At 43.4% G+C, this 12,325-nt stretch overlaps 1 protein-coding gene across 1 annotated transcript in view; it reads right to left on the reverse strand.

Annotated features, from left to right (window-relative positions):
• AACS (acetoacetyl-CoA synthetase) overlaps nucleotides 1–12,325 on the reverse strand; it is a 61,667-nt gene that overhangs the window by 26,833 nt on the left and 22,509 nt on the right. Inside the window, exons 5-6 of the mRNA XM_084648977.1 lie at nucleotides 10,561–10,658; nucleotides 803–917 (exon numbers count right to left, since the gene is read on the reverse strand). Of these exons, the coding sequence (XP_084505103.1) occupies nucleotides 803–917; nucleotides 10,561–10,658 (213 nt within the window). The remainder of the gene's footprint in view (nucleotides 1–802; nucleotides 918–10,560; nucleotides 10,659–12,325) is intronic.

Consider the following 12,325-nt stretch of genomic DNA (forward strand, 5'->3'; position numbering starts at 1 on the left):
TACAAGTAATGGACACAATTCAAGCTTTTCCCAACTCCCATCTTTCTGTTTGTCACTGACAACGTCAAACAGCACCAGCAGCAAGCGATTGAAACTTAGATGTAAATACAGTGTAACATCAACAATGGGAGGATTAGAACCAGTCCCAAGGGCCAAGTTTTTCTATTAGAAAAATCCACACAACCTTGGTGCGTCACAGGTTTCATGAGCATACATGAGAGCTGAATTCGGCCACATGAATAGCAAAACCAAGCTCTTATAGACATTGTTCATCAGGAGATCAACATGCTTTAAAAAAAAGCCAGTACCATTATCCCATTTTACAGATGGGGAACCTGAAGCACAGAGAGGTAAAGTGACTTTCCCAAGGTCAACCTGCAGGCAAGTAGCCGAGATGGGAATAGAATCAAGTCTAAGCCCAGCGCTATATTCACTAGCAAACACTGCCTCCATCTGTTCAGCATAAGCACATACAGCATTTTTCCTCAAATGTTCCATGCTCTCTCTGCTTCTTTCTCCACTCAAAGGCCCAATCCCATGTAAGTGAGCCAGGAAGAAGTGGTGGGAGGGAGAAGTCAGCTCAGCAATATGCCCTTTCCCTCTAACCCTGCAGGAATCCCACCATGTGAATTATTCTCATCAAGCGGAAAATACGGACTCTTATAGTTGCTGTTTTAATTTGAAAAAAAAATCCAAAAGGCTAAATAGTTTTGCCTAAATAAGATTTGATTTCCTCATCACTTAAACAGCTTTGAAGTTTCCCACAACTCTATGCGAGATAACATGGTATGAAGTGAAATACCTTTTACTACATTATGCAGTTTTTCCATGTGGTTATGTTCTTTGCCATTGTATACGACAGCCTCAACAGAGAAGATCAGCTTGGGCTGAATTTGTGAAAACCTGTCCAGTACGCCCTGTGGAGAAAAGGGAAAGGACAAGAAATACAATCACAAACAACACTGCAAAGGGGAAAAAGCCACTGGTTGCTAAGTCCAAGCCATGTCACAAAACGTCAAGAAGAGAACAGGCACGGCAGAGTACAGGGATAATGTTAGAGACCAATCACTTCCGTTTTCTCCATCCACCCCCAACATTTTAAGGAACAGTGAGTGTGAGAGCACCAATCTGTTTTATAATCCCAATGCCTATACCAAAAAGTACTACTGTGTCCTAGACAGATTACCCAGAATACCATAGTAACACTATAAGTTGTAGGGTCAGATTTACAAAAATATTTAGGTGCCTAATGATGGAACTAGGAGCAAATATGCCTAGCGTGGGTTAGGCACTTTATGACAATTGATTGTAAGGGAGATTTGTACCTACCTAGCACCAGGCCCCTATCTGCATCATAAGGCATCTAAATATCTTTGTAAAAATCAGGCCTGAAGCCACTGCAACAAAATAATGTATTTGTCTAAGAAACCAAAAAACATTTCAGCATTTAAAATATATATTTTATATATATAAATGCATCCAATAGAAAGGCCACATCAATTTGAAACCATTTATTCTGCTAATGAAGGTTAGTAAAGGAAACACTAACTTGATTAACATGATTAGGCATTGCAAAAAAAAAAAAAAAAAAAAGTTAATTCAGTTCTTCAAGCTTCTTCTCCCTAAGGCACAAATACTAAACATTCAGCTCTTATTCTCCAGTTAACTGGCCTCTGTTTTCAATAATGAACCAGAACTATACTCACATCTGAGTGATAAGCCCTCTTGGCACTTGGTGGATTTACACCACATGCTAAAAACATTCCTAAAATGGGGCTTTTGTAATCAACAGCAAGGACCAAATCCTATTAATAAAAACATATCGCAGACAGCATCTTCCTCTCTAGCTATGTTCATTGAAATATTAAGCATTGTAAAATTGACAGAGTTGGCCACAGGAAAACAATCTCCCAAAACACTACAAAGCCAGAGACCTCACCAGTAGAGCTGAGAGAGTAACTGATTTTTCAATTTAGTGACTGACCCAAAAGATTAATTTGGGGTCAAACAAATATTTTTGTTCAAAACAATGGTCCCTTCCTTCACCCCACCCCCCAGTTTTTTCTTTAATTTCTTAAAAAGAAAAAAAGTTAAAAAAAACTCAAACAGACCAAGCTAAATTTCAAAATGAAACAATTTGTAGCTATACATTTGAAAATGTTTTAACTTTCTAATTTTTCTTTCCACCAAATTTTAAAAAGGAAACATTTACCAGATTAGAGCAAATAGTTTCAGTCACCCTGAAGCTTCATTTTTCAACAAATGAACTATTTGACCAAAAAATTTCACCTCAGCTCAGTTCACTAGGATGTTTATTCACTGCTAGCCACCTCCATTCCCTTCTGCTTCCTGCCTAGCCCTCTGCATATTAGTCAAAATGAGATGCAACAACTAGTTTTCTAGGAATTCCTGTGGGCTTCTTATATACTGCACTTAGAGCAATTTCCTTAGATCACTTTCCCAGGAAGACAAATTACTTTTATACACCCAGTAAATGTGGTAACAGCAACTAAGAAATTGTACTAAATAATGAGCCGCTTACAAGTCTCCTACACAGAACCAGCCTTTGGGACCAGACCAACTGAAGGAGAAATCTAAGTAGACCACTGCAGTGAACTGGAAGTCCCCTCCTCCTCCTGCATAAAGTTAAAGTAATTGCTTGGGAAAGAGAGACTTCACCCACTCAACCTGCAGGCACAGCTGCATGACTACAGACCACGTATGCCTATTTCATCCTTTGTGGCAAATCCGCAGCAACTCTCCCTATGCAGATTCATTAATTCCAAGGCCAGAAGGATGATTTTGAGCCATTGGATCTGCACAGTTGAGGATAAACTTGACCTGATTCTTCTCTCAGGCCAGTATGAACAGGAGTGAGTCCATGGAGTTACTCTCGTGTAGGACCGATGTGAGCAAGATCATAACCAGGCATCTTGTAGTTCTTCCCCCACTGTATGTTCTCCATGCTGGCCTAATCAGGGTTGGTATGAAACCTCCTGAAGGAGTGCAGAGACCCTGTCCTCCATAACCTCTCCAATGTCCACGCAGCCTCATCATAGGGCTTCTGGTGGTGCAGAGATCTTCATGCCAACTCTCCACAACAGAGAGAGTTTCCCCCTTAGTTCAGATATTACTCCTGGATTTTGCAGACATTCCTCTTGCACTTTGGACAATAAGCACTTCCTTGTCTCCTTTAAATTCTACTCTGGTCTGACTCCACAAGTTATCCTAGTAGCAGTCACTCAGCGCTCTGGGCTATCAATTAAAGAAAAGCAGTTTACAGTACACAGAAAAGCATCAAGGTGTGTTTCTCAGGGAAGTGGAGAGAGAATGTGAAACTCAATAAATTCAAGCTTCAATCATAGAACTGCAGGACTGAGAGGTCATCTAGTCCAGTCCCCTGCCTTCAAGACAGGCCTAAGTATTAGACCATCCCTGACAGGTATCTGTCTAACCTGCTCTTAGAAACCTCCAATCTCCCTATGCAATTTGTTCCTCTGCTTCACCACCCTGACAGTTAGGAAGTTTTTCCTAATGTCCAACCTAAACCACCCTTGCTGCAATTTAAGCCTTTCGATTCTCGTCCTAGCCTCAGAAATAACATACTGAGTTAGTTGAAAAATCTCCAGTCTCACTCCAGTGAGATGACACGACACAGGTTTTCAAGAAACTTATCTAAAGCATTCACTGTTGAGAAGACCCACACTCAGACACGCTGATTTAATTACATTACAACATTAAAGTAGTTCTCCAAAGAGCTTACGGCCAAGTAGGGGACAGTCTCAAATCGGATTGCCATCTTATCGATTTGTTTGCAGTGTTTTCTGGAAATTGCTCAAGTGTCCTAGTAACACGTGCATGCACACACACAAAAGACTGCTGCCCCCCATGCTGAATATAGCATCTAAACAAGTGGCTTTAAAAAAAAAAAGTTTAAAAACGAAGACGGACAGAATACCAGGAATGTCCTGTGAGGGAGGAGTTGGGGGAAGGGAAGAGGAAATCCAAGACTCAGACAATTACAAGTTGCGGGATCTTATCTGGGCCATGCGAACCCGCTAGACTGGATTCACGACAGGATGCAAGCCCTCCTCTGCAAGGAGGATACAAATAGATGGAACTTGCTTCACTGGCAATACTGGGACTTCAATCCAACCAGATAGCTCAGCAGGGATCAAATCTCAAGGAAGCCCAGATGCATTAGAATTGGCTTGTATTCTCAGATCTTGCACTCAGAACTGTGCAGGTGGCCTCCTGACTTCAAGGGGCTGCCTGTAGGGGTCTGTCCACACAGTTCTCAGTGCAAGATCTGAACTTACGCTTTTTTTGTCCACCTACTTATGCACAGGCCAAACCGTCCCCTTTGCCTGTGGATATACCTCTGAGGCAAACAGGAGGCCCACGGAGGGTGTTGAAAGGAGGGGGAAGGGCTCCGCACGGGAGGGAACCCCCTTAGTTCTCTGTTTATTTGCCTGTGGCAACAGGTATCTTCCAGGTTTGCTGAAGATTTATAACATGCAGGGCCTTTAAAAAAAATTGTTTGAGCAATGCAAGATGACCTCCAAAATTTCATAGAACAAACATACCTTTAAATATGAAATATTGTTGAAAGCTACAAGTTACAGAACCACACAGTTCCACCCCAAAACGTAGGTGTGTAAGCTTTAATTGTGTTAATGGAGTTACATGAACACACGGAAGGAGAAAGATCTACCCTTTGGGTGGAAATGGATATTGCTACTTCTGACTATCAAAAGGCCACAGACTTGGATTTGAATTTGAGCCAACCCAGCCTTTGACTAACAGAAGGAGCATAAGTGCTATTGATGGTGTCAAGGTTCCTTCCCCACCTCTGAACTCTAGGGTACAGATGTGGGGACCTGCATGAAAACCTCCGAAGCTTACTTTTACCAGCTTAGGTTAAAACTTCCCCAAGGTACAAACTATTTTACCTTTTGCCCTTGGACTTCATCACTGCCACCACCAAATGTCTAACAGGTATATAACTGGGAAAGAGCCCGTTGGAAAACATCTTTGCCCCCAAAAATCCTCCCAAACCTTACACCCCCTTTCCTGGGGAAGGTTTGATAAAAATCCTCACCAATTTGCATAGGTGACCACAGACCCAAACCCTTGGATCTTAAGAACAATGAAAAAGCATTCAGATTCTTAAAAGAAGAATTTTAATAGAAGAAAAAGAAAAAAATTACCTCTGTAAAATCAGGATGGTAAACACCTTACAGGGTAATCAGATTCAAAACACAGAATCCCTCTATGCAAAACCTTAAGTTACAAAAAGACACAAAAACAGGAATCTACATTCCATTCAGCACAGCTTCTTATTTTCTCAGCCATTTAAAGCAATCAGAATCTAATGCATATCTAGCTAGATTACTTACTAAGTTCTAAGACTCCATTCCTGTTCTGTCCCCAGCAAAAGCATCACCCAGACAGAGAGCCTTTGTTTCTCCCCCCGTCCAGCTTTTGAAAGTATCTTGTCTCCTCATTGGTCATTTTGATCAGGTGCCAGCGATGTTATCCTAGCTTCTTAACCCTTTACAAGTGAAAGGGTTTTTCCTCTGGCCAGGAGGGATTTTATAGGTGTTTGCCCTTCCCTTTATATTTATGACAGATGGTACAGATATCCCAAGGCTAAGCCTGGTTAAAAAAAAAACCTATCACAAAAACTTAACAAAACTGGGCACTGAAAATAGCCCATCAGCATGGAGAGAAACACATTCGTACATTGTAGAACAAGTAAAATGAACAATCTTCCCCAGATGAAAGATCAAATCACACTGCAAAGAAAATACTCCGTCACTTTCAGACCAAGCAGAAAATATCTGTTCTACAAATGGTCATTACAATGTGTAGAGTTATTTTTTTTTTAATCATTGTATTGCTGAAAAAAATATTTTGTGCAAGAAAATGGAATTATGGTGCCCTCTAGTCCCTATTGGGCACTATGACAGTTTGATACTTTTGAGGCTCTGCAGATGGCTATTCTGGGTCCAGTTCTGTTCAATATCTTCAGTGATTTAGATAATGGCATAGAGAGAGTACATTTATAAGGTTTGCAGACTATACCAAGCTGGGAGGGGTTGCAAGTGCTTTGGAGGATAGGATTAAAATTCAAAATCATCTGGACAAACTGGAGAAATGGTTTGAAGTAAATAGGATGAAATTCAATAAAGACAAATACAAAGTACTCCACTTACGAAGGAACAATCAGCTGCACACTACAAAAAACGAGAAATAACTGCCTATGAAGGAGTACTGTGGAAAGGAATCTGGGGGTCATAGTGGATCACAAGCTAAAATAGGAGTCAACAGTGTTATGCAGTCGCAAAAAAGCGAACATCATTCTGGAATGTATTAGCAGGAGTATTGTAAGCAAGACACGAGAAGTAATTCTTCTGCTCTATTCTGTGCTGATAACGCCTCAACTGGAGTATTGTGTCCAGTTCTGGGTGCCACATTTCAGGAAAGATGTGGACAAACTGGAGAAAGCCCAGAGAAGAGCAACAAAAATTATTCATGGTCTAGAAAACATGACCTATGAGGGAAGATAGAAAAAATTGGGTTTGTTTAGTCTGGCGAAGAGAAGACAGAGGGGACACAAGTTTTCAAGCACACAAAAGATTGTTACAAGGAGAAGGGAGAAAAATCGTTCTTAACCTCCGAGGATAGGACAAGAAGCAATGGGCTTAAATTGTAGCAAGGCCAGTTTAGGTTGGAAATCAGGAAAACCTTCCTGTCAGTGGTTAAGCACTGGAATAAACTGCCGAGGGAGGTTGTGGAATCTCATCACTGGGGATTTTTGAGAGCAGGTTGGACAAACACCTATCAGGGATGGTCTAGATAATACTTAGTCCTGCCATGAGAGCAGGAAACTGGACTATATGACCTCTTGAGGTCCCTTCCAGTTCTATGATTACTAACCATTTATATTGAGGTAACATCTAAATCACTTAACCAGGTTGGTCCCCATTTTGATTTCTCCAATACAAATATAACAAGTAACAGTCCCTGCTTCATAACACTTGCAATCTAAAAATCCTATAAGAATGAACAGGGATTCAATACTCCTGTATTACCATTGTGGTTTGTATCTAGTACTGCTCATGATGTGCTAGAGAGTTTCCAATCCCATAAGATACAGTTTATGCCTTCAAGGGAATAAGAAAATGTAGGTCACAACTTGCTCAAAGGTGCCAAGCGAGAACTTTGATGTCATTTTATGCAGCAGTTTCATTCTGCAAAGATAGATTCCACCCAAAAACTGAATACTTACAATATGATTTTATATACACGAGAGCCTCACCTACTATATTACCTGTCAGGTCTTGGGATGAAGTGATAGGCCGTTGCAAACACAAGCTTATCCATAGTGACTCAACATGGCTCTGTGCCTCAAAATTCAAAAGGCCAAAATCAGAAGTGCCATCTATGTTACTGGAAAGCCAGCCTGGTATTCAGAGATGCAGCCCAGGCTAAAGACGAATTAGATTAGAAACTACAACTATGACGGGGGCTCACAAGTCAGGGCACACAGCAGCAGCAGCAGGTGTTGCACCACAGTGGGGCAGAGGGGTGGGGCACCGCCTGTTCCAATCCCCATGGCTGCAGATTGGTCCTGCTGCCCAGGAGCCGGCGGGCCAGGCCCAGGACTGGGAACGCAACCAGTGCTGCCGGGCTGGACCATGGTGGGGATGCTGGCGCTGCTAGAACTGCCTGAGGGGCCTGAGCTGCTGGACAGGAAGCAGGACAGACCCTGACTCCAACCTGCTACCGAGCACCAGCCACTGGCCCTAAGCGCTCTGCGCCCCCTGGGCTGCTTGAGCTGGATGCCACTGGCCAGGCGCTGCCGGTGAGTAGAGCCCTGCACAGTTGTAGCTGCATCTGATCCACTATCCGAAAAGTGGTCAGCAGGTATCTGCATCCGTGGATGCAGTTATCCACCGATTTGCAGGGCTCATTAAGGCAGCGTTAAAGCACCAGAGTGAAGCAGGAGATGTGGGTTCTAACACTGACTCTGCAGCAGGCTTCCTGTGCAACCTTGGGCAAGTCCCTTGATCTCTGTGCCTCAGTTTCCTCACTGGTAAAATGGGGTTGATACTAATCTCAAAGGGGTGTCCTGAGGCTTAATTCAACAAGGCCTCTAAAGCTTGTCAGAGGAAGAGCACAAGAGAATGACAAAGTATTAACTGCAAACTCCTGGAGAGGTCACAAATAAGTTGTGTACTGGCAGAGACATTCCTCAATTGGATGGAAAAAGAAAGTGAAACTAAGCAGCTGGTGTGCAAAATAAGGGGAGAAAGGGCCCAGCACAACACAGGGGAGTGTCTTAGTTATCCTATCCCAGGTAATACTTCACATTCATTCAGCTCCTTCCAGCCAAAGATCTTCAAGCCATTTACCAGCATGAGGCAGAGTGCACGCTGTGTACTACCTCACGTACAAGATATAGCACTTAGCACTAGAAAGCCACAGAATTCTGCTGTGGCACAGAAGCGAAGGCAGCTGTGGTTAGAAACTGGCTGCTTGTTAGCTTTCAGAGCACCTCCCAAAAGGAGATTTGTGTGAGAAGTCTTGGACTGACTTCTGTCCTCGGCAATGAGGCTTGATGGCACTAGTTTCTGTCTGGCAGGCACATGAAGACCATTGCAATCCTGGCTACATTCTCTCGTTGCTTCTTCTAGACGTGGGATCGCTATGCAACATCCTTGATCGTTTAAAACTAAAGTTCTGTACATGCCTTTGAACACCAGTCTTGCTATTTAACTCCAAAATCCTTAATACTAATGCTCAAATGTCAGCCCTCAAAGATGAGCAGCTCTGATATAGGGGAGGACCATCTATCAAAAAGTGTTCCTTCTTTCTCCCAATAGGAGGGCCAGGGGTTTTTTTTGGCATTTGGATTCATGGATCTTGGTCCCATCCTGCAGCTAATTATTAGGAAGCCTCTGGGAAGAGAAGAGTGAGGGGGGGATTTGATAGAAGCCTTCAACAACCTGAAAGGGGGTTCTAAAGAGGATGGAGCTAGGCTGCTCTCAGTGGTGGCAGATGACAGAACAAGGAGCAGTGGTCTCAAGTTGCAGTGGAGAAGATCTAGGTTGGATATTAGGAAAAACTATTTCACTAGGAGGGTGGTGAAGCACCTAGGGAGGTGGTGGAATCTCCATCCTTAGAGGATTTACGGCTCGGCTTGACAAAGCCCTGGCTGGGATGATTTAGTTGGGGTTGGTCCTGGTTTGAACAGGGGGTTGGGCTAGATGACCTCCAGAGGTCTCTTCTAACCCTAATCTTCAAGGATTCTACGATAATAGGATAAAAGTAAAACCAGAAAAAATACTGGAAGAAAATAGATACTGGTTTTTCTTTTGTCATATAAAGACTTGCAAAACTATCCTGTAGCAGTGAATATTGTAGGCAAATAGCTCAGTATAATTCAAAAGAGGATTAATCTAGGAATAGGAATAGCTTCTGCAGTTGTAAACTATCCTAGCTAGCATAAGGGCTGTTGATCTGCATGTTTCAGGGCATAAATTGATTGAGAGATGAGGCCAGGAAGGGGTCTCATACCATCCACAGTATATTCTTACAATGTTGATGTGCTGGAGCCATATTCCGGAGAGGCTACCTTGACACCAGGAAGACTGTCAGTTTCCATGGCCTACTCAATCCTTGGCCTCTGTCAACAAGGCCTGTGATGGGATGTTAGATGGAGTGGGACCTGAGTTACGACAGAAAATTCTTTCCTGGGTATCTAGCTGGTGAATCTTGCCCATATGCTCAGGATTTAGCTGATCGCCATATTTGGGGTCAGGAAGGAATTTTCCTCCAGGGCAGATTGGAAGAGGCCCTGGAGGTTTTTCGCCTTCCTCTGTAGCATGGGGCACAGGTCACTTGCTGGAGGATTCTCTGCTCCTTGAAGTCTTCAAACCACAATTTGAGGACTTCAATAGCTCAGACATAGGTGAGAAGTTTATCGCAGGAATGGGTGGGTGAGATTCTGTGGCCTGCGTTGTGCAAGAGGTCGAACTAGATGATCATAATGGTCCCTTCTGACCTTAATATCTATGAATCTAAGTGTGCCACCTCGGTATTAACAGATGGTGCTTTTTGTGATCTATCCTTTATGGAGTGAATTAAGCACCAATTCATGTAACATGGCAACAAGTAGTCAGACAGCATCAGCTATTGCACACTACCAATGTAGGCTTGATTTGGAAATGAGCAATTGAAAGCTGCGACTTTCAAAACCTTCTCATGGATTTGAACACCTAGTTTGTGTTTAAATTAATGGAAATTGGGCTTCTGGATTCCATGGCAGTTTGAAAAGTCTCAGCCTAAACAAACAGTTTCCTTTCTCAAGTTTGGAAGGAAATCTAGTTTTCTGGAGTTTTGCCACAAGATGGCAGAAGTAGTAAACAAATGGAACATGTACCTCTTCAGTCAAGAACTCTAAACAGATACATCCCAGATCTAACCACCATCTGCACTAGGCAGGCTCATGATTATCACTTCCCTGGAATGGGCAATTCTGAGATTACTTACGTTAATTCCAAAGTCAGGCGAAGTTGAACTCCAAATAGCACCAATACTTGCAGTAGCCAGCATTGCTTCCACTGCGTGAATACCATTGGGCAAATAACCTACAAACAGGATTTCAATAGTTAAAGAAGGGAGAGACCTGGAATGCGCAGATCTTAAAGTAAACCCAACCTTTACTGTAGTCAGTTTATACAGATGTGCAAATGAGAAATAAAATATCTTATCAGACACATAACTGCACCTGCAAGTTTCTACTGCCAGATGCCACTTCCCCCTTCTAAGGGGCCAGAGTCTGATCACAGACACTGGGGAAAGTTTGTTGTAACTGCACTGACAAAGAATTACTCCATATTTGACAGCCTCCCAATTTACAGTGCAGTCACAAAGATCCAGATCTTGTTTATCAATCAAAATCTCACGGGGAGGGAGCTGAAGATTTGAAGGGGGATGTGAAAAGAGGAGAGCAATTTAATGGCCAGGGCAAATGTGAACTGAAGACATAGGACTACCCATTACCAAAAAGCTACCAGGCACTTAGAAGTACTGGAAAAAAAGTTTGTTTAGAAGGTGGGATTATGAAATGCCCAGTATCCAACTGTAAGGCAAATTCAGTTAACGGCAGCTCTCTCCCCACAAGCATGCCAGGGCAGGTGGAAGGAGGGAGAAATAATCGCTGTGCAGATAGCCTCTCCCCACCCCCCTTTGATAACCTAACTAGCTTTGTGCTAAAGCTATCCAGCCAGAGGCAACGTTACATTGCAAACATGAGCAGAAGTGACACGGCTCATCTAGCGTCAAGATCAGCTGACTTATTTCTGGCTCCATGCCCTTAATCTTAATCAACATGAGTGTCAGGGCAGACATGCCAACTCTCACAAATTCCTCACAATTGACACGATTTGTAAGTAAAATTAAGCCTGACATATGATCTTGCAAAAGAACTCTCAAATGTCAAAAAAAAAAATTTTTTTTAAATAATCCTGTGCGAGTTCCCACTGTTCGTCGGCCCCAGCAGCCAGGACTCCAGCAGTCAGGCAGCCTCAGGGCCAACAGCAGGAGTCCCAGTCACCCAGGGCTGAGAGCGGGAGCCCGAGTGAGGAAGCCAGTCAGCCCTGTGCCCAGGAAACGTGGAACCCCCAAGAGTCAGGCACAGGATAGCTAGGACCCAGGAGGTGCTGGGATGCGACTCAGTGATCACTGGGGTCACTCTGTCCCAGTGGAAGGAGAAAATGAATTGCACTCACTGAAGTAACTCAGGGTTGCTTTGGGGAGTCCACGCTCCTTGCAAGATCCTCAAGCCCCACAGCTGCTGCTGGGGTCCCGAGAGCTCTGGTTGCAGCTAGGAGAGGTTAATATTGAGGAGTAACATTCCTGCTGCTCTGCAGGAGACTCTCCCAGTGCAGAGACCCCAGCCTGCGCATGACACCCCTTCCTGGGACCCAGCCATCTGCTCCCAGGGAGTGCACCGCTTGGAGGGACAGTAAGAGGGACCTTCCCATCCCCACCTCCCCAGGTTACACCCTGGCTGAAGGGAGATGGTTTTGCCCCAGGCTGCTCCCAGCTGAGCTGACTGTGATTCCCTGCCTAAAAGCTCAAAAAACCCCACAAAACCATAATTTTTATATAATTTCATAATTTTAAAGCCAATCTCATGAGTTTTTGTGAGCCTGACATAATTTTTGAACATTTGGGGTCAGCAATACTGTAGGGTATATACAGTAGATCCTAAAGTAATATAACCTGTATACACAGACACAGACAGATGCAC

The sequence above is a fragment of the Lepidochelys olivacea genome (genome assembly GCF_965140295.1).
Source record: "Lepidochelys olivacea isolate rLepOli2 genome assembly, chromosome: 15".
Taxonomy (NCBI): domain Eukaryota; kingdom Metazoa; phylum Chordata; order Testudines; family Cheloniidae; genus Lepidochelys; species Lepidochelys olivacea.